Here is a 17,614-nt window from a genome sequence, read left to right as displayed (position 1 = left end):
GAATATAGCTATTATGGCTTAGAGCAAACTAAAATTATCCTGCAGTGATGACCTGGGTAATGGTGTGTGGAATAGGGAAAGAAAAGCACAATATTGGGATTCTGGGAAGCCATCTGGGATTGGCTTCTCTGAGGTAGGTTGATAATTTGTTTTAAATAGTTTTCTGTTTTCTCTACTTTGATATTAAATGTCAGCTCACCTGCTTGAAATTTAGGTGAAGGGCACAAAATGGAGTTAATGTTGAATGTATTTTCATGTAGTTCATCTATTCATTAAATGCATATTTAGTTTGCTCTACGAGTGAGTTAATTGAGTGCTTTGGAAACAATTAGAGCAGGGTGACAAAAATCCGAAATATACTACATAGAGGGAAAAGTCTGCATTTTGATGTCTGAGTGTGTTGGTTTGACTCCGTCCTGGCATACAAACCTTAACCTTTCTCTTTTCAGAGGTTTAAGGGTTTGGCATTTGTGAGGTTGCAATATTAACTAATGTTGCTGAAATATTATAATTTTTGTATTTGATGTTCACATGCATGTATTTCTGAGTGTGCCCATTTCAGTTCGTGTGACGGTTCCTGTTTTTCTTGCTAATTGAAAGCAGTGTTTTTCTGCACTTTCTTTCCCTCTTGGGTGGTTCTTACAAAATTAACTCTGGAAAATATAAACAAACCCAGACAGTAAGAAAAGTGTTGCCTGACAGAGTCTTTGCTTGACTAACCACGGGTTTGGTTTTACAAATTTCTCTCAATTTTTTTCTCTGGAGCCTTGGCAACAGTTCTCTTGGAGGGATTACAAACGTATGTGCAAACAGGTAAATGCATGGAGAATAAGTTTTCCCGTTCTCTTCTATCCTTGCTCAGGTTGTACCCATCCCTAATTTGAATGTCTTTCTGTGCTACAACTGCTGCTTAGCACTATCCCAAGGTGAAACTTGCATGGTTGTCAAGCAAGGGCCATAAGCTACAATACAACATGTAGTAGTAGGTAGATAACATGTTTCTTTGTTGTCTTGCGACCAAGTGTATTTTTTATCTTCTGCGAGGTGTTCTGTGGTGAGGTTGTGGTTTCATAAGTCCTGGAAGTAGGAGAGAGGTGTTCTCTCAAATGGTTATCTGCTTGTTTGGCTTTATTACTTGATTGAAATTAAGTTTTACTTTGCCCAGGCTCCTGGGCAACTTAGCACCCTCTAACTTGACTGTTCTTCCCATGCTGGTTTTCCAGAACCTTTGTGCCCCTGCATGAGGAAGACTTTCAGGATCTAGATGCAGTATCATTTAAGGCTTAGACATTTTTAAGTTCTTTGTATTGGTAGCAGCATGGACCTGTCATCCTAGTTGGTGTTACCTATGCAAGCTGGGTGATCCATTCGCAAAGGTTCGCGTGCTCTTTTGGGCAAGATCATTCTTGACCACCTCCTGCGTGGGTGGTTTACTGTATTCTCTCTTCACAAACTTCCCACCGCTGTACCACTGGCAAGTGACTTGCTAACATCAAAACTGTTAACTAAAATTTGGGAACAGACATCATGGTTTCTAAATGGCACTAGCAAAACCTCTTCCTGCATTGATATGGACTCCTGCAGACATACTGCAAAGTATAAGCCTTGTTTCAGTACTAATTTTAACACTTTCTACCATGTGAAGTACCTCAAAGAAGGAAGACCCTAGAGTTACTCTTGTATTTTACTGATCTGAAGAGCAGTTCAGCCTTACAGATCTCTGGTGCATGTAGTGCAAGCAGTTGTTATTTGGAGTTTTGGTTCAATTTTCTAATGGAAGGTGACCTTCTGTCTTTATAGGTATGTGCCGTGGAACTACCACGAAACCCAGATGGGCACGTATGATTTTTCTGGTGACAAAGATCTAGAGTATTTCCTGCAGCTTGCTAACGACACTGGTTTGCTGGTTATCCTGCGAGCTGGACCTTACATCTGTGCAGAGTGGGACATGGTACAGCCTTTTGTAACAGTTATCTCATTTCTAGGGTAAATCGAACGCAAGTGTTTCTGTCTTAAAGTAGTCAAATATATTTGGTGTGTCCTTGGACAAGACTATTGGTTTAGCATAATTAAAATCCATGCATCCTAAGTGACTTCTTACAACACAAGCTTGCTTTGTATTTGTTTTTTATATTGGGAATTATTAGTTACTTGTAGAAAATACATCTTCAGATCTAGATATGTTTTGCTGAAAGGCTACATTCTTCTTACATTTCCTAAAAATGGTCACTGAAGTGATTCCCTTTCTTTTCTCAGGGCGGTCTTCCTGCATGGCTGTTGGAGAAGAAATCTATTGTTCTCAGGTCTTCTGATTCAGGTAGAGGCATCGGCCAGACTAGCAGAAATACACTTCAGCAGCAAGGACACTTGCTGTTTGAGGCCGTTACTAGATAATTCATATTTCAGCTTAAGTTATTTTGTGACTAAAATCTTCAGTACTTCTAATAAGTACTGAATAAGTACATTCAAGAAGTATATAGAATGAACAAAGTAGGGTGGAAATTTTCCAAGCTATTGGCAGGTTTCACAAAAATTGGCGCCGAGAGAGAAATCATTGTCACCACTGAGGAAAAAACAGGTAGCTCTCAGCTTTGAGTTTTTTGATTTTTGCAGTGGCCAACTGGCCACTTATCATGGAGGATCCTTCCTGGCTGATCAGTGTGCATGTAATTCCAGAACTAGGTACAGCATTCTTAAGTGCTACCTGGTCATGAACCAGACATGGAGGGATGAGATGAGACAGGAGATTAATGTAGTTATTGGAGTCCGTGATGGGGGACAAAGATATGTATCTGACTTCAGTTCTGCTCATTGTGGCATAAATTACCTCTAAAAAAACCAAACAGCAGTACACATAGCAACATTTGAATTTGTTTTCCTGTTGGAATGTATTAGGACAACCTGCGTGAGGCATGTTGAAGTCTCTCTGGTGATTTTTCAAAGCTCATCAGCATTTAAATGTTTTATTTTCTGCTAGACTGTACTGGAAGCTGACATTTATGAGCAAGTATAACAGGACATGAGTTCATTAAATGCTATTCTGTTATGTTCTGCATATTTAGAACACTAGGTAAAATCTACCCATAAATAATTTGAAACAAAAACTAGAAAAAAGCAGAAAAGTTGTGAAACATATGTACTTTGTGTATCACAGATTACCTGGCAGCAGTAGAGAAATGGATGGGTGTCCTTTTGCCAAAGATGAGGCCTCAGCTCTATCACAATGGAGGACCAGTCATCATGGTGCAGGTAACTTCCTGAAAATCAAATGAACTCAAGCAGCATGGATGCTTATGTTGCTCTTGAAGACACTCCGGGGGTGGTGGGTGGTAATGTCACAGGTGTTCCTTAACAGTTTAGGTAGCTGAAAGATTCTGATGAAATCTGTTATCCTGAAGAACCGAATGCACTGTTCCCAGAATTCAGACAGCACTTATCTGCTCCATCAAAGTTGTTTCCCACAGCCATAGAAAGCAATGGAGGGGTAATGTCACAGGTGTTCCTTAACAGTTTAGGTAGCTGAAAGATTCTGATGAAATCTGTTATCCTGAAGAACCGAATGCACTGTTCCCAGAATTCAGACAGCACTTATCTGCTCCATCAAAGTTGTTTCCCACAGCCATAGAAAGCAATAGAGGAAACTTTTGGCTTTTTAGATCTGAGTTTCGTGCCAGTTTTCATAATAAAGCCAAAATACATTACAATTACCTGGAACCCTCTGACACAAAAAAAAAGGGGAATAAGGATACCGGAAGATAGAAGCAAAAGCAGTATGGAGTAAGCACAAAACTTGTGATAAAAGCAGCCTCAAAATCTAGGCTTTTTAGTTCTTAGCAGCTAACTTAAGCTGTAAATGTTTCAGGACACAATATTGTGCATTCATGGTTAGTAGCTTCTCTCTCAAACTCCTTCTAGATGTGTGGTGGTGATTGTTCCGTACTCTTAGTATTTGACTCTAACAAAAGCTCTATTTTCTTTTTTTTTTTCTTTTCCTTAAACTTCCTGGTTGGCACAGGATCGGATAGGAGACCCTTCTTATAATATGCCCAAGAGCATTGTTCTTGAACAGTGCATCATGTCTATTGAGCAAAAGCAGCAGGCAGAACTATTCCTTGGCAGAAATAACCTGCAGGTGTGCGTGGCATGGGATCTGGAGCTTGAAAGTCCATCCCCTTGGGAAAAGGGCAAGATGCATACCTCTCAGTAGTAGCAGGTTGTCTTCCCCTCAGTCCATTGAGTCTATTGCAGGCCTTTGCTCTTCACGTGAGTCCTTTGTAGGCGTCTCTGTTCTGGAAGTCCAGTTTTGCTGCAGTTTTGATCACGTCACAACCTGGTCAAAGGTTTTATTGTTCTGCTTGGGAGGTGGGTCGTAGCTCTCAATTTTTCATAGAGGCTGTGTTTGATCACTTGCTAAGTGGACAGGAACAGCGTGGCGAGTAGGGCCCGAGAGGTGATTGTCCCCTTGTACTCAGCACTGGTGAGGCCTCACCTTGAGTACTGTGTCCAGTTTTGGGCCCCCTACCATAAAAAAGACATTGAGGTGCTGGAGCGGGTCCAGAGAAGGGCAACAAAGATGGTGAGGGGTCTGGAGAATAAGTCTTATGAGGAGAGGCTGAGGGAACTGCAGTTCTTCAGCCTGGAGAAGAGGAGGCTGAGGGGAGACCTTATTGCTCTCTACAACTCCCTGAAAGGAGGGTGTAGAGAGATGGGGGCCGGTCTCTTCTCTCAAGTCACAGGCGACAGGACGAGAGGAAACGGCCTCAAGTTGCGCCAGGGTAGGTTCAGGCTGGATATTAGGAAAAATTTTTTCACTGAAAGGGTTATCAGGCATTGGAATGGGCTGCCCAGGGAGGTGGTTGAGGCACCATCCCTAGAGGTGTTCAAAAGACGGGTTGATGTAGTGCTGGGAGGTCTGGTTTAGTGATGATGCTCCTTGTTTGTTGTGTGGGTGACTATTTTTGTCAGTTAGGTTGACGGTTGGACAAGATGATCTTTAAGGTCCCTGCCAACCTAGAAGATTCTGTGATTCTGTGACATGGTAGAGATTCTTATGTGGAGGGTCATTTAATAGGAAAATTACTTAACTCCTCATGATGATTGCTCCACTGTAAGATACAGGTGAGAGGAATGAGTGCCTAAAAATTTATCTTCTCTTGCTCCTGAGGTCTGGAGTTAAAATGACGTTTTCACCATGAAGAGGACGGTTGAATTTGGGCTTTCCATATTTCGTATCAGATGCAGACTGAAATTGGGTAGTGCTTTACTGACTTGCTGTTACTGTGCAGGTGGAGAACGAGTACGGAAGCTACTTTGCTTGCGACTATGACTATCTGCGTTCCCTTCTGAAGCTCTTCCGTCAGCACCTTGGGGAGGAGGTGGTGCTGTTCACAACTGATGGCGCAAGCCAGTTTTTCTTGAAATGTGGAGCTCTTCAGGATCTTTACGCAACGGTGGACTTTGGCCCAGGTTGGAAACTGTGGTTTGTTACCAAAGAATTCTGGTGTGTGTGTGTTTGTGGCAGGGCAAACTGGCTTGTCTGCTTGACAAACCTGATGGCTTTGTTCAAATGGGGTGATAGAATCATAGAATATTTCAAGTTGGAAGGGATGCGTAAGGATCATCGAGTCCAACTCTCTGGCATTTTGTGTATTTGATTTACTCTTAAATGTACAAGAATCACCCACAAGTATCCAGTTAGAGAGGCTTAATCACTTCCTTGCATCATGAAATCATGAATAAACAATTGGTACTGCTAATAAGGTGGATCTGCTAAAAATCAGCAGTAATAGATGGCATTGTTTTTTTTAAATTGTTTTTTAATATAATTTTTAATGGTTTTTTTTTTGTTGTTGATTTGATTCTTTTTTTAATGTCCTATATCTGTTCCAGAATCCAGCCATCATAGTTCACTTCTTTTTAAAGCAGTGGTTACTGGAAAAAAAATTGCTGCTGAAGATCATCTTTAGAAATGTGCACAGTGCCACAATTTAGGCCTGAAGAATGGCTGAACAGTGACAGTGTGTTCAGAAGGTGCCCTTTTGATAAAAGAGGAGAGTTAATGATGTAAACATTCCTATACTGCACAGACTTGGCACAATAGACTTAAGGCACAAGAAACAAACTCCAGGACAGATCTTCCCGTGTTTTTTTTTGACATGTGGCCTCTTTTATACACTGTCTTTCTAGGTTCAAATATGTGGGCGTGGCAGGAATCTGTTTTTTTTACACGTAGATTGAAATTGTGAAGCCCTTCATGTGTCTCACGAGGTGGTGAGCTGTTCATGAAAGTAGTTATTTCCAGTGGCTTGAGCTGCTGGGAGTGATTGGTAGTGAAACTCCCTTTTAGAGACTGCCTGCCCTCTGTTCTCCCCATAGTCTTGGTACCACAACCCTATGCCTATACTTTTCAATGCCCAAGTAGCAACTCTGACAAATCTCAGACCTTTTTTTTTTGTGTGTGTGTGTGTGTCCCAGGATTTAATTCCTGAGAAAATCTGGTCAGAAGATGTATCTCAAAAGCAAAGACATACATGAATGCAGGCATGTGTGTATGTATATATTTTAAGTTCTGCAACTTAAACACTGAAATCAAAGGTATTGATCCCTGTGTTTTCTGAAGTAGCTTTGTTGTCTGGATTTTTGCTAGCTGTTGGAAGGAAGGTGAGAAAGCTATTTCAATAAAATGAAGGACTGAAAAAGTGGTGGATGTAGCAACTCAGTTTTATTTCTTTTTGCTTATAGGTGGCAATGTCACAGCAGCATTCTTAGCTCAAAGGAGCGGTGAACCTACAGGACCTTTGGTATGTCTTTTTCCTTAAATTTCTTGTACCATTCCTAATCTTGATTAAAGAAGGGAGTTGACAACAGTGTGTTGGACAGTTTTAGGGACATTTTTATGAAGGCGTAATTAGTCTGTCAGAAAAACTGAAGAGAGGAGCTTCTGTGTGTTTGTCAAATCCATATTAACTGTTGTTCTGCAAATACTGTTTTAGTCTCGGAAGGTATTGATTTCGTGTCAGTATTTTTCCTTGCAAAGAGAAATGTTTACAAAGCAGCGGAAACAGTAAGTATGGTTAGATGAGTTAGTGAGGTGTGTGGGTGGAAGTTAAAAGCAAAATTAAAAGGGCAGGTTAGAAGTTGCTTCCTGTTTTCAGCTGCCTTAGAGGTTTTATGCAAGCCATAATGGGATGTGAGATGACTGGTAGCCGTTTTCACAAAGGGAGATGGCCCATTAAGGGTCCAAGATTATTTCTTCGCTATGAAATTGTTTAGAATGCAATTTGAGTATTGGAAAGATTTATTTTCCATTACATTTAGTCTATGTATGCTATTCTGTAGAGACTGTATTGGCTCCATCATTTATTTTAGTGCTGAGCACCTGAATCACGTTCATGTTGACAGGTTCCAAGGAAATCCATGCTTTTTGGTACTTAAGCAGTTATTTTCAAAGCATCCCTATAAAATTATTGAAACAATCTGCTTAATTTCTTTGACCGGTTATCTGCTGAAAAGGACTGACCAAGAGTATTGCTGTATTTATAGTAGTTTAAAAATGGCTCAAATGAGTCAAGGTGTCTTTTTCCTTCCCTCTTGCATTTAGTAACCTTTGATCACATTGCATTCTGTTCTTGTTCCCTCTTCATGTTTTCCCTTCCTCTTTTTCTGTTCCTCCTTTAAGGTTAATTCTGAGTTTTATACTGGATGGTTGGATAACTGGGGGCACCGTCATTCTGTTGTGCCCGCACAAGCTGTAGCTAAAACACTTGATGAAATCCTGGCACGTGGTGCTAATGTTAACCTGTAAGTATGTGTTCAGTAGAGGTTAATTTTGGGTGGATTTTTTTGTTTTACCAATTCACAAAATTTGATTTAAGTGGGTGGCTTTTTTCCTTTTTAGGTACATGTTTATAGGTGGGACTAACTTTGCCTATTGGAATGGTAAGAAATAATTTAAATTATGCTAATCATAGAATGGTTAGAGTTGGAAGGGACCTTAAGCATAATTGAGTTCCAACCCCCCTGCCATGGGCAGGGACATCTTCAACTAGACCAGGTTGCTCAAAGCCCCATCCAGTCTGGCCTTGAACCCCTGGGGCATCCAATGGTGTAGGGAAGCTGTTTATGAATTAGGTAGTAATGTATTCTGTAATAGAATAAGCTTTGCCTGCTTCCAGATGGCAACCGATGGCTGCACTAGCTGTTCTTTGTCTAGTGCCAGCACATCGTACTAAATCCACATTATTTATCTTTGCAAAGGCCACTTCTGCTTCAGTCAGTGCTGTGAAACAGTTGAAACATGGATAAATCTGTTTCTCTTCAGAGTATTTCTGAAGGCTGTGGAACAGAGCAGTGTGAGCTCAGAAGGGTCTTCCATTAGGAAATAGTTTCTCTGTGGCAAATCCCAAATACCAGGGCCTACATTGAATCTAAAAATGTAGCAGAGTCTGGCTGTGAGTAGAAAGAATTCTGAAAGTTGACACCTTAGGAAAAAAACAAACTCTTTCATTGTTTCCATTGCTTTTTTTTCTTTCCCCCTGCCTCTCTTAGGTGCTAATATGCCCTATATGCCACAGCCCACTAGTTATGACTATGATGCTCCACTGAGTGAAGCGGGCGACCTGACAGAAAAATATTTTGCCGTGAGGGAAGTCATTGGCATGGTGAGTGTCCCTGGGACATGTTTAGAACGGTTCTTTGAAACATCCCTGGTGTACCTGGAAACTCCCTTGCTTTTCTGTTGGTATAAGTTGCTTCTTAATTTACTATTTTCTGCAGGTGAGGGAAGTAGAACAAGGTGATTAGGCCAACCTAACTCCTTGCTATGAATGTGTCTTGTTTTTGTGATGCCTCAAACTGTAGCTAGTGGGTGGGACCAGCTTTGCCTTTGCCATAAAGTGTACAAACTGGAGATTGAAGTGAAAGGAGGAACCTGTATCTAGATTTTGCATAGCCTTGAATTGGAGGCTATTCAGATGAAACAGGTTCCATGGGAATCCCAAGGCTTAGGCTTGCACTCTCTGTCCTGTTGCATGCCAACATCCTATTCACTAGAAGACATTTTTTTGATGGGAGTAGATCTCCTAAAAGTTTATTACAGTTAGAGTTGAGAATACATTTATCTCCGTACCTGTGGAAGGCCTGCTGTGGATCATTTTCCTAAATTTTTCCATTATCTCTAAGCTTTCCATTGATGGGATCATTCTGATAGCCTTTCAAGGGGAGCTTACTGTCTTGATACAGCTTTTCTCACCGGAGAAATTCCTGTTTTTGAGTTGTTTTCTTCAAGGCAAGATCCCTATCTGAAATGTAAGTAGTGCTCTAGTAAATGAGAGAGCCTTGATAAGATCTGAAGTGTTCGATATAACCTAAGGTGTGTTGGGTCATGGTACAGCTTTTTTTTGGTGTGGTTTGTTTATCTCTTACCTTCCATATCCATAGGATCTCAGTGAAGTTTTCCTGTCTCTGCTGTGGGTTCTAAACCAGTAACAGTCTATCTACTCACTTGCAGTTTCAGGTGGAGCCGATGAAAGAAAATTAAGTTGCCTGTTAATTACTTTGTTCAGCATATCCCTGTGCTACAAGGCTAACAAGTTTACTGTTTCCTTCAGTTAATAAAATAAAAGAGTTCAGTCAATAAAATAAAAGGCTAACAAGTTTACTGTTTCCTTCAGTTAATAAATCCAATAAAATAAAGGCTTTTTTTGGTGTGGTTTGTTTATCTCTTACCTTCCATATCCATAGGATCTCAGTGAAGTTTTCCTGTCTCTGCTGTGGGTTCTAAACCAGTAACAGTCTATCTACTCACTTGCAGTTTCAGGAGGAGCCGATGAAAGAAAATTAAGTTGCCTGTTAATTACTTTGTTCAGCATATCCCTGTGCTACAAGGCTAACAAGTTTACTGTTTCCTTCAGTTAATAAATCCAATAAAATAAAGGAGTTTCAGTCTATAGCTTCTTTCAGTTGCTGACAGCATTCTGTAATTTCTTCTACTAGAACTGAAATTTCCTACTTCATCTCTTGGGTGAATATAGTTTTTCTTTTCTTTAAGCCTGAATATCTTGATTATCTTAAAATACAGAGAGGAGGAAATGAACTTGTTACTGGAAATACAAATCAGGCATTCATCAGTCCGGATATAGTTGATATTTGACAGGAGGCCATTGGGTATTATGTTGCTGTGATCTCTCAAAAAAACCAACAAAAGCCCTGGATGATGGCAAGGAGAAAAGAAGGTTGTAGGCTCAGAAAGGAGGCAGCTAGGGTATGGGGCAGAAAGACACTTGCCACTCCTCAAAGGTGTCCAAGAAGGTGGTGGGCATTCTTCAGCTGATTCTCTGCTGATCTTGGATGGTTCTTCCTAGAGATATAGGACAAGAAGTAAACAGAAATAGCCCAGCAGTCAGAGTGTTTTCTTGTCATGTTTCCCTATGATTGATGGCGCAGTTGTGTAGACCAGGACCAGAGGGGAGGTAATGATGGGACCTCAAGGGTTTGCGGAGCTGTGGAGGAGACTGTGGTCTCAAGGGAGAAACCAGGCCAGGCAGTAATGGATTAACAGGTGGTGGTAGGGTATAATAAGACTGAAAGGAAAGGCACAAGAGGCTAATAATTCTCATATGCAAGTGCTGCTAAGAAAGGATCAGGTTGAAATGCTGCCCTGCAGACTTGGAAAGCTTAACTCAAGCTCCCGTGGACTGGGGAGATGACTGCAGGAGGGTTGTAGAAGACAGTAACACAAGCTTTAGCCACAGGAGGGCCCCAAGGGCACTGTGATTCTTGGGCAGTGTGTTTGTTCGCTATGCTTTTTACCATTACCTCAAACTGAATAGTTATTAAAAATTGTTTGCCATATGTGAGCAAGTCAGATGTTTTTTCCTAAAAACCCTCCATCTTAGACTAGATGTAGCTGTAATCCTTTAGCACAGTGAGATTATCTACTTCTAGTTAAAGTTCTACTTTTGTAAGTTGTGAGGTGAAAAGTGAGAATTTGGTTAAAGCATGTCTGTATTTGCTTTGTGTTTCTTTTTTCTTCCTCCCCTTTCTAGTATAAGAAGTTACCAGAAGGTCTTATCCCTCCGACAACACCCAAATTTGCATACGGGAATGTTCGCTTGCAGAAGGTAAATTAACATTTGTAATATGTTGTGTATCTTTCTATAATGCTGTATATTTGCTTTTTGCAAAAAATGTTTATGAATGTGTAACAGCAGTCTCTAGGTATCATACAAAATAAAGAGGAAAACCTTGAAAGCTGATTTTCAGTAAAGAAGGCACAGAGCTTGGGAGCTAGTGATCATGCCCATAGCAGAAAATAGTGAAAAATGAGAAAATGTGTGTTATCTGGGTATTAAAAGGTAATTTTTACAGTATGCAGCATGTGCCTGAAGTTTTACTAAAGTGAAAATAGTGTATTATTAACAGAATCGTAGATATCTGAGAACTTATGTTGAGTAATGTAGCTGAGGGAATACAAGCATGAGAGCTATGAGCAAAGCATGGTTTTGTAGCTGTTGGTACCTCTGAAGAAGGAGGAGCAGGTAGGATATGTGTATCTTTTAAATACTTCTAGGTGTTCAAATTTTGAATATGGAACATCTATCAACAAGACTTTGAAATTTATTGAAAGGTTTCTCACAAGAGTTGTGAAAATATGTAGCTGATGAGACATCTATCAACAAGACTTTGAAATTTATTGAGAGGTTTCTCACAAGAGTTGTGAAAATCTGTAGCTGATAATCGTAGATATCTGAGAACTCATGTTGAGTAATGTAGCTGAGGGAATACAAGCATGGAGAGCTATGAGCAAAGCATGGTTTTGTAGCTGCTGGTACCTCTGAAGGAGGAGGAGCAAGTAGGATATGTGTATCTTTTAAATACTTCTAGGTGTTCAAATTTTGAATATGGAACATCTATCAACAAGACTTTGAAATTTATTGAAAGGTTTCTCACAAGAGTTGTGAAAATATGTAGCTGATGAGAGAAATTGTTAGTTTCCTGCCAAGGGGAAACTGGGCAGAACTTAGCGTGCAGAACCCAGCCTTGCCATATCCTTCTGACAGCAGTGGTATAACTGGTCAGCACATGAATAGCTGGGGTTTGTCCCTAGCACCATCTTTTAGGACCTGCGACAATTTTCTGTGAAATACATTGTTAAGAACTAGGTTCCTGCAGTGAGTGTAGAGGATGGTTTTAGTGGGGACGGAAGAGGTGACAGGTGTGAACTTGGCTGTGTTAATTCTTCTGGGTACAGACAAGTGGTTTTCACAGAATCACAGAATTGTCGGAGTTGGAAGGGATGTCTAGAGATCATCCAGTCCAACCCCCCTGCCAAAGCAGGGTTGCCTATAGCCCATTACTCAGGACTGTATCCAGGTGGGTCTTGAAGATCTCCAGAGAAGGGGACTCCACACCCTCCCTGGGCAGCCTGTTCCAGGGCTCTGCCACCCTCACCCCAAAGAAGTTCTTGCTCATATTTTAATGGAACTTCCCATGTTCCAGCTTGTGCCCATTGTCCCTCGTCCTGTCACTGGGAACCACTGAAAAGAGTCCGGCTCCATCCTCCTTCCACCTACCCTCTAGATCCTTGGAAGCATTAATAAGGTCTCCCCTCAGCCTTCCCTGCTCCAGGCTCAAGAGCCCCAGCTCTCTCAGCCTTTCCTCAGCAGGGAGATGCTCCAATCCCTCCATCATCTCTGTTGCCCTACGCTGGACTCTCTCCAGCAGTTCCCTGTCTCTTGAACTGGGGAGCCCAGAACTGGATGCACTATTCCAGTTGTGGCCTCCCCAGTGCAGAGCAGAGGGGGAGAATGACCTCCCTCAACCTACTGCCTGCCTCTTTGAGGTGGAAGATTACTGCAGTTGGTGTACTGGATACTTGGTTTTTATACTTTCTACTTTTAATTTTCCAGTCAGAGATATATCTGAACTGTTACGTGCTGAAGCATTGCAAAATTCGGTAGTGATAAGGCTTTGCAGTCTTTTTCAAGTCATCCCACTCAAGTGGTGGGCAGAAATACTTTTTGTATAAAAGCGATTCACCAGTCAAGTTGAAACAGATCTATATCATTTTCAACAACCTTTGAGTATCTTCAGACCTTTTAGGGCAGGAGTTGCCTTATGAGGTTTCCCTGAACTGGCTTGTGTTTGGTAGTGACTAATTATATACCGTTATCAGTACACCCACCACTTCTACTGCTATCCTGGGTTGCCAGCATTTGGGAGCTTAGCAATCAGGGTTTGACCCTCCCATCTTCTCATGGTTCATGGCTCCCAGACAGGGCTGTTCAATTTCTCTGGAACAGTGAACTGTCTCTTTCATGCCTTCAAGAGATGAATGCTGCATGAATAGTTTTCTGGGAAGAAGGCTACTTTTTGTTCTGTGAACCCACTGCTTAACTTCAGCAGCAGTTGACTTCCCTGCTTGGTTACCCTGCAGCACAGGATGAGTCTCAAATCACAGAGGGTCTGTCCCATCCCAGCCAAAGCCATCCTCTCAACTCCATCATTCTTTCTAGCCCCTGCTGTTACCAGGTCCGAGCATCTTGCTGTATGGAGAAGCCTGAACGTATTTGGGTGAATATCAGAAGGAATAGTCTAAAAGATAAGACTTGGCTTTGGTAATAGTGAACTTCCCAACTATTTTGTTTGTGGTAACACTACTAAAAGAAGTTACTCTGTGAAGCTTCACTGTGCAGTCGGGCTCCAGCAGTCAGACCTGTGCAGAGCGCTGTACCTACTGCAGTGAACCAACTCCCTTGATGCTTTTGCAGAAAGGAAGAGGGAAAGGAGACTCCAGAGTATTTTCAGCAGTCATGTGGTTAGATTAGAAAATAGGAAGAAATTCTTTTCTGTGAGGGTGGTGAGGCACTGGAACTTCTCTCCACATAGAGAAGCTGTGGCTGCCCCATCCCTGGAGGGGTTCAAGGCCAGGCTGGATGGGGCTTGGAGCAACCTGGTCTGGTGGGAGGTGTCCCTGCCCAGGGCAGGGGGTTGGAACTTAATGATGTTTAAGGTCCCTTCCAACTCTAACCATTCTGTGATTCTGTGGTGTACTTTACAGAGATACATGTAATGGGAGCAGGCTGTTCTCTATTTTTTTTTTTTTTCCCCACAAGATACACTGTGACAATTCAGTCCTTAAGTAACCAGATCAGCTGCTCAGGACCTACACTTGAGGAAAAGATATCTTTACCCTTAGCAGTGCTGCCTGTCATATTTGGTGGGTTTTGGAGGTTTGCAACTTGGTTGGCCAGATGAAAATGATTGGGGAACCCAGGCTAGTTGGGGGGGGAAAGAAATAATGAAGAATAATAAAGAAAAACTCCCCTTCTGTTCCCTGATAAAGCAGTTGTTCATTTTGAGCTACTGAATTATTTTTAAAAAATTCTCCTGGGTGGGGAAAAAAGGTAATTTATTAAAAGATGCTGGGGATGCTGAGGCCATGAGTAAGAAGTCTTATTTCATAGATACAAAAGTATTGAAGATGAGGAATGAGGGCGGGCAAAGGCAGAACAGCAATAGATAGACTCAAGAAATGTGAGCAAGATGACAGAGTTTAGGGATTTAACACCCAGAATGTGGGGAGCATCCTTTCCAGAGGGAAATAAATGCATCTGCATGCCTACTATGTGTCTGTGTGGCTGTGCAGGCTTGTGAGCAGGTGGTCACTACTTGGAGGGCCCTTGAGGAGCGCTTGGTCACAAAGAAATGCCTGTCCCAGCACTGCAACCCACAGACTCCTAGGTTCTGGAGTTGTATTCGGTTTTTGGGATGGGGAGAGCTCATTCTTGTTGGAGCTGGTTTGTTCCTTTTTTTTTTATGCTTGATCTTAAAATTTTGGTTTTGATGACCTTGCTGTGGAGGTTAAAAAAGTATTTCTCTTTTTTATTAATAGTCATCTGTTGTTTTACAGGTTGAGTTTTTAAAAATTCTTGATAGTATTTGTAGTTTTCAAATTTACTGTTAGGTTTTTGTTGTCGTACTGTTTGTCCACTAAGAAGCTGTCAACAGGAACTTGCAGCAAGAGTAGATCTTGTTTTGGCTTGGTTTTTTTGTAAGTACCACTTAAGAGTGAAAGCTGAACAAAAACGATCTATTGACCTTCCAAAGAAACAAGCTCTTACCGGTCCAGTCCATAAGTGAATCATAGGTGGTCGAGGTGTATTCAGAACAGAAGTCCCCTTGGTTGCAAGAACTTAAAAAAAATAAATCAAACAGGCAGATGTACAAGCTGCTAATACTCCTTTCAGCAAGGCAGAAAGCAGCACTCATTGCCAGTCAGTAGCTCATTGTAGTGACCATATGTGTTGTAGTACTGCTTACATTCACTTCTAATTTCGTTGTCTACCTGTGGCCAAGGCTATTAATGCTCACAGGATTGTTGTTTAGTTCTATAAATCGACTCTGTCAGTGTATGTACAAAGATACTCATCTCTTGCTTCACAGCTGTTGTACAAGACTCAGCAGTTTAATCTCTCTGATGAAGTCCTGCATATTGCTTTAACGTTACTGACTTCTTATTGGAGGAGCAGAGAGTAAGGAATAGAGCACATACACACTCCAGAGCATTTGGGGAATTTTACTCTGCAGAAGCTGATTGTTATTTTAGGTACAACGCTTAAACTAAAAACATAAGAGCAAAGGTCTTTCATCAAATTTTTGCAAACCATTGTTTGACTGACAGCCTTCTTGCCAGGGTGAACACTATAGACTAGTGAGGGTGACCCAAACTTCAGGTAGTGATGGCATTATCCTTTATATGCCTATGGTCTCTTCTGGTTTGTTAGAACCAGGGAATAGAATTGTCCAGGTTGGAAGGGACCTCTCAGATCATCTAGTCCAACCATCGACCTAAGCCTGATAAAAACCATCACAAAACCATGCCTCTAAGCTCTATGTCAACCTGGCTTTTAAATACCTTCAGGGATGGGGCCTCAACCACTGCCCCGGGCAGCCCGTTCCAAGGCTTAAGAACCCCTTCAGTGGAAACATTTCTCCTACTATCCCGTCTGAACCTCCCCTGGGGCAACTTGGGGCCATTTCCTCTTGTCCCATGGCCTGGGACTTGGGAGAAGAGAACGCCCCCCCCCTGGCTACACCCTCCTTTCAGGGAGTTGAAGAGAGCGAGAAGGTCTCCCCTCAGCCTCTTTTTCTCCAGGCTGAACACCCCCAGCTCCCTCAGCCTCTCCTCACAAGACTTCTTCTCCAGACCCCTCACCAGCTCCCTTGCCCTTCTCTTGACCAGTTCCAGTCCCTCAAGGTCTTTTTTGTGGGAAGGGGCCCAAAACTGGACACAGTACTCGAGGTGAGGCCTCACCAGTGCCCAGGACAGGGGGACCATCACCTCCCAGAGGTTCTTGGCTAAAGAGCTGAGATAAGCTCATTTCAAACATCTGTTTAGATCTACCTGCTCATCTATGCCCCGTAGAGCCAGTTGCTCACTCTTCCCCAAGAGATGGGGGAGACAATCAGAAAAGCAGAAATGCAAAAACTTGGGCGTTGACCTAAAGACAGTTTAGTAAGTAAAGCAAAAACTGCACACACACGTAAAGCAAAATAAGGAGTTGATTCACTACTAACCATGAGCAGGCAGGTGTTTAGCCACCCACAGGAAAGCACTGCTCCGTCATGTGTGATGGTTACTTGGGAAGACAAACCCTAGCACTCCTTATGTGATATCACTCCTTACTAATGCGGTTGAGTTTTTGAGCTTGTGAGACACTAAGTGTATTGTTTGCATCTCGACTAATACAAAATTGATAGTGGACTTTGAGAGAGAAAAAAATGTCTTTGCTTTCTGGACAGATGGAGCTAGCTGGTGAGGTGACTGGATATGCAAGCTGTTATATTTGGATTGAAATTTACTGACCTTCATACATGTGCTTTTTCTATCCTGCAGGTGGGCACTGTGGTAGATGTGCTGAACGTGCTGTCACCTAAGGGACCAGTGAAGAGCACTTACCCATTAACCTTTGTTCAGCTAAAGCAGGTGAGGATTCCTTCAGTAGGAACTTTGCAGTAATTTTGTAAAGTTTATTTGATCAACCCTCTGTGGTATGACTCTTCTTATGTCCAGTGTCTTACACCTTATCTTATCACGGAAATAATAGTATTGTGAGGGAGCTAAAGCAGGTGAGGATTCCTTCAGTAGGAACTTTGCAGTAATTTTGTAAAGTTTATTTGATCAACCCTCTGTGGTATGACTCTTCTTATGTCCAGTGTCTTACACCTTATCGCGGAAATAATAGTATTATGACGATGTCCAGGATTTTTGCATTGGAGACCTTTCCATGTTCTACAGTGCTTCTGTTTTGCATCTGAGGTTTTCCTCTTTCCATGGATGTAGGTATATATGGTGTCCAGGCTTTCACCTTTATCTCTCTCCTCTGTGAAATACTGATTTTTCAGGTCAGGAGACTTTTTTTTTTTAATCCATCTTCCTTTGCAGTAATTTTGTAAAGTTTATTTGATCAACCCTCTGTGGTATGACTCTTCTTATGTCCAGTGTCTTACACCTTATCGCGGAAATAATAGTATTATGACGATGTCCAGGATTTTTGCATTGGAGACCTTTCCATGTTCTACAGTGCTTCTGTTTTGCATCTGAGGTTTTCCT

General features: G+C 41.8%; 1 protein-coding gene across 1 annotated transcript in view; it reads left to right on the top strand.

The window, feature by feature from the left end:
• The window catches only part of GLB1 (galactosidase beta 1), a 48,506-nt gene that overhangs the window by 17,430 nt on the left and 13,462 nt on the right, over nt 1-17,614 (top strand). The window contains exons 3-12 of the mRNA XM_014942202.1: nt 1,801-1,951; nt 2,257-2,317; nt 3,155-3,249; nt 5,286-5,466; nt 6,742-6,800; nt 7,679-7,800; nt 7,898-7,938; nt 8,548-8,660; nt 11,046-11,120; nt 16,898-16,987. Of these exons, the coding sequence (XP_014797688.1) occupies nt 1,801-1,951; nt 2,257-2,317; nt 3,155-3,249; nt 5,286-5,466; nt 6,742-6,800; nt 7,679-7,800; nt 7,898-7,938; nt 8,548-8,660; nt 11,046-11,120; nt 16,898-16,987 (988 nt within the window). The remainder of the gene's footprint in view (nt 1-1,800; nt 1,952-2,256; nt 2,318-3,154; nt 3,250-5,285; nt 5,467-6,741; nt 6,801-7,678; nt 7,801-7,897; nt 7,939-8,547; nt 8,661-11,045; nt 11,121-16,897; nt 16,988-17,614) is intronic.

Source organism: Calidris pugnax, unplaced genomic scaffold (assembly GCF_001431845.1).
Source record: "Calidris pugnax isolate Ruff unplaced genomic scaffold, ASM143184v1 scaffold23, whole genome shotgun sequence".
NCBI classification, from domain to species: domain Eukaryota; kingdom Metazoa; phylum Chordata; class Aves; order Charadriiformes; family Scolopacidae; genus Calidris; species Calidris pugnax.
This window is presented reverse-complemented; position numbering and strand designations above follow the sequence as displayed.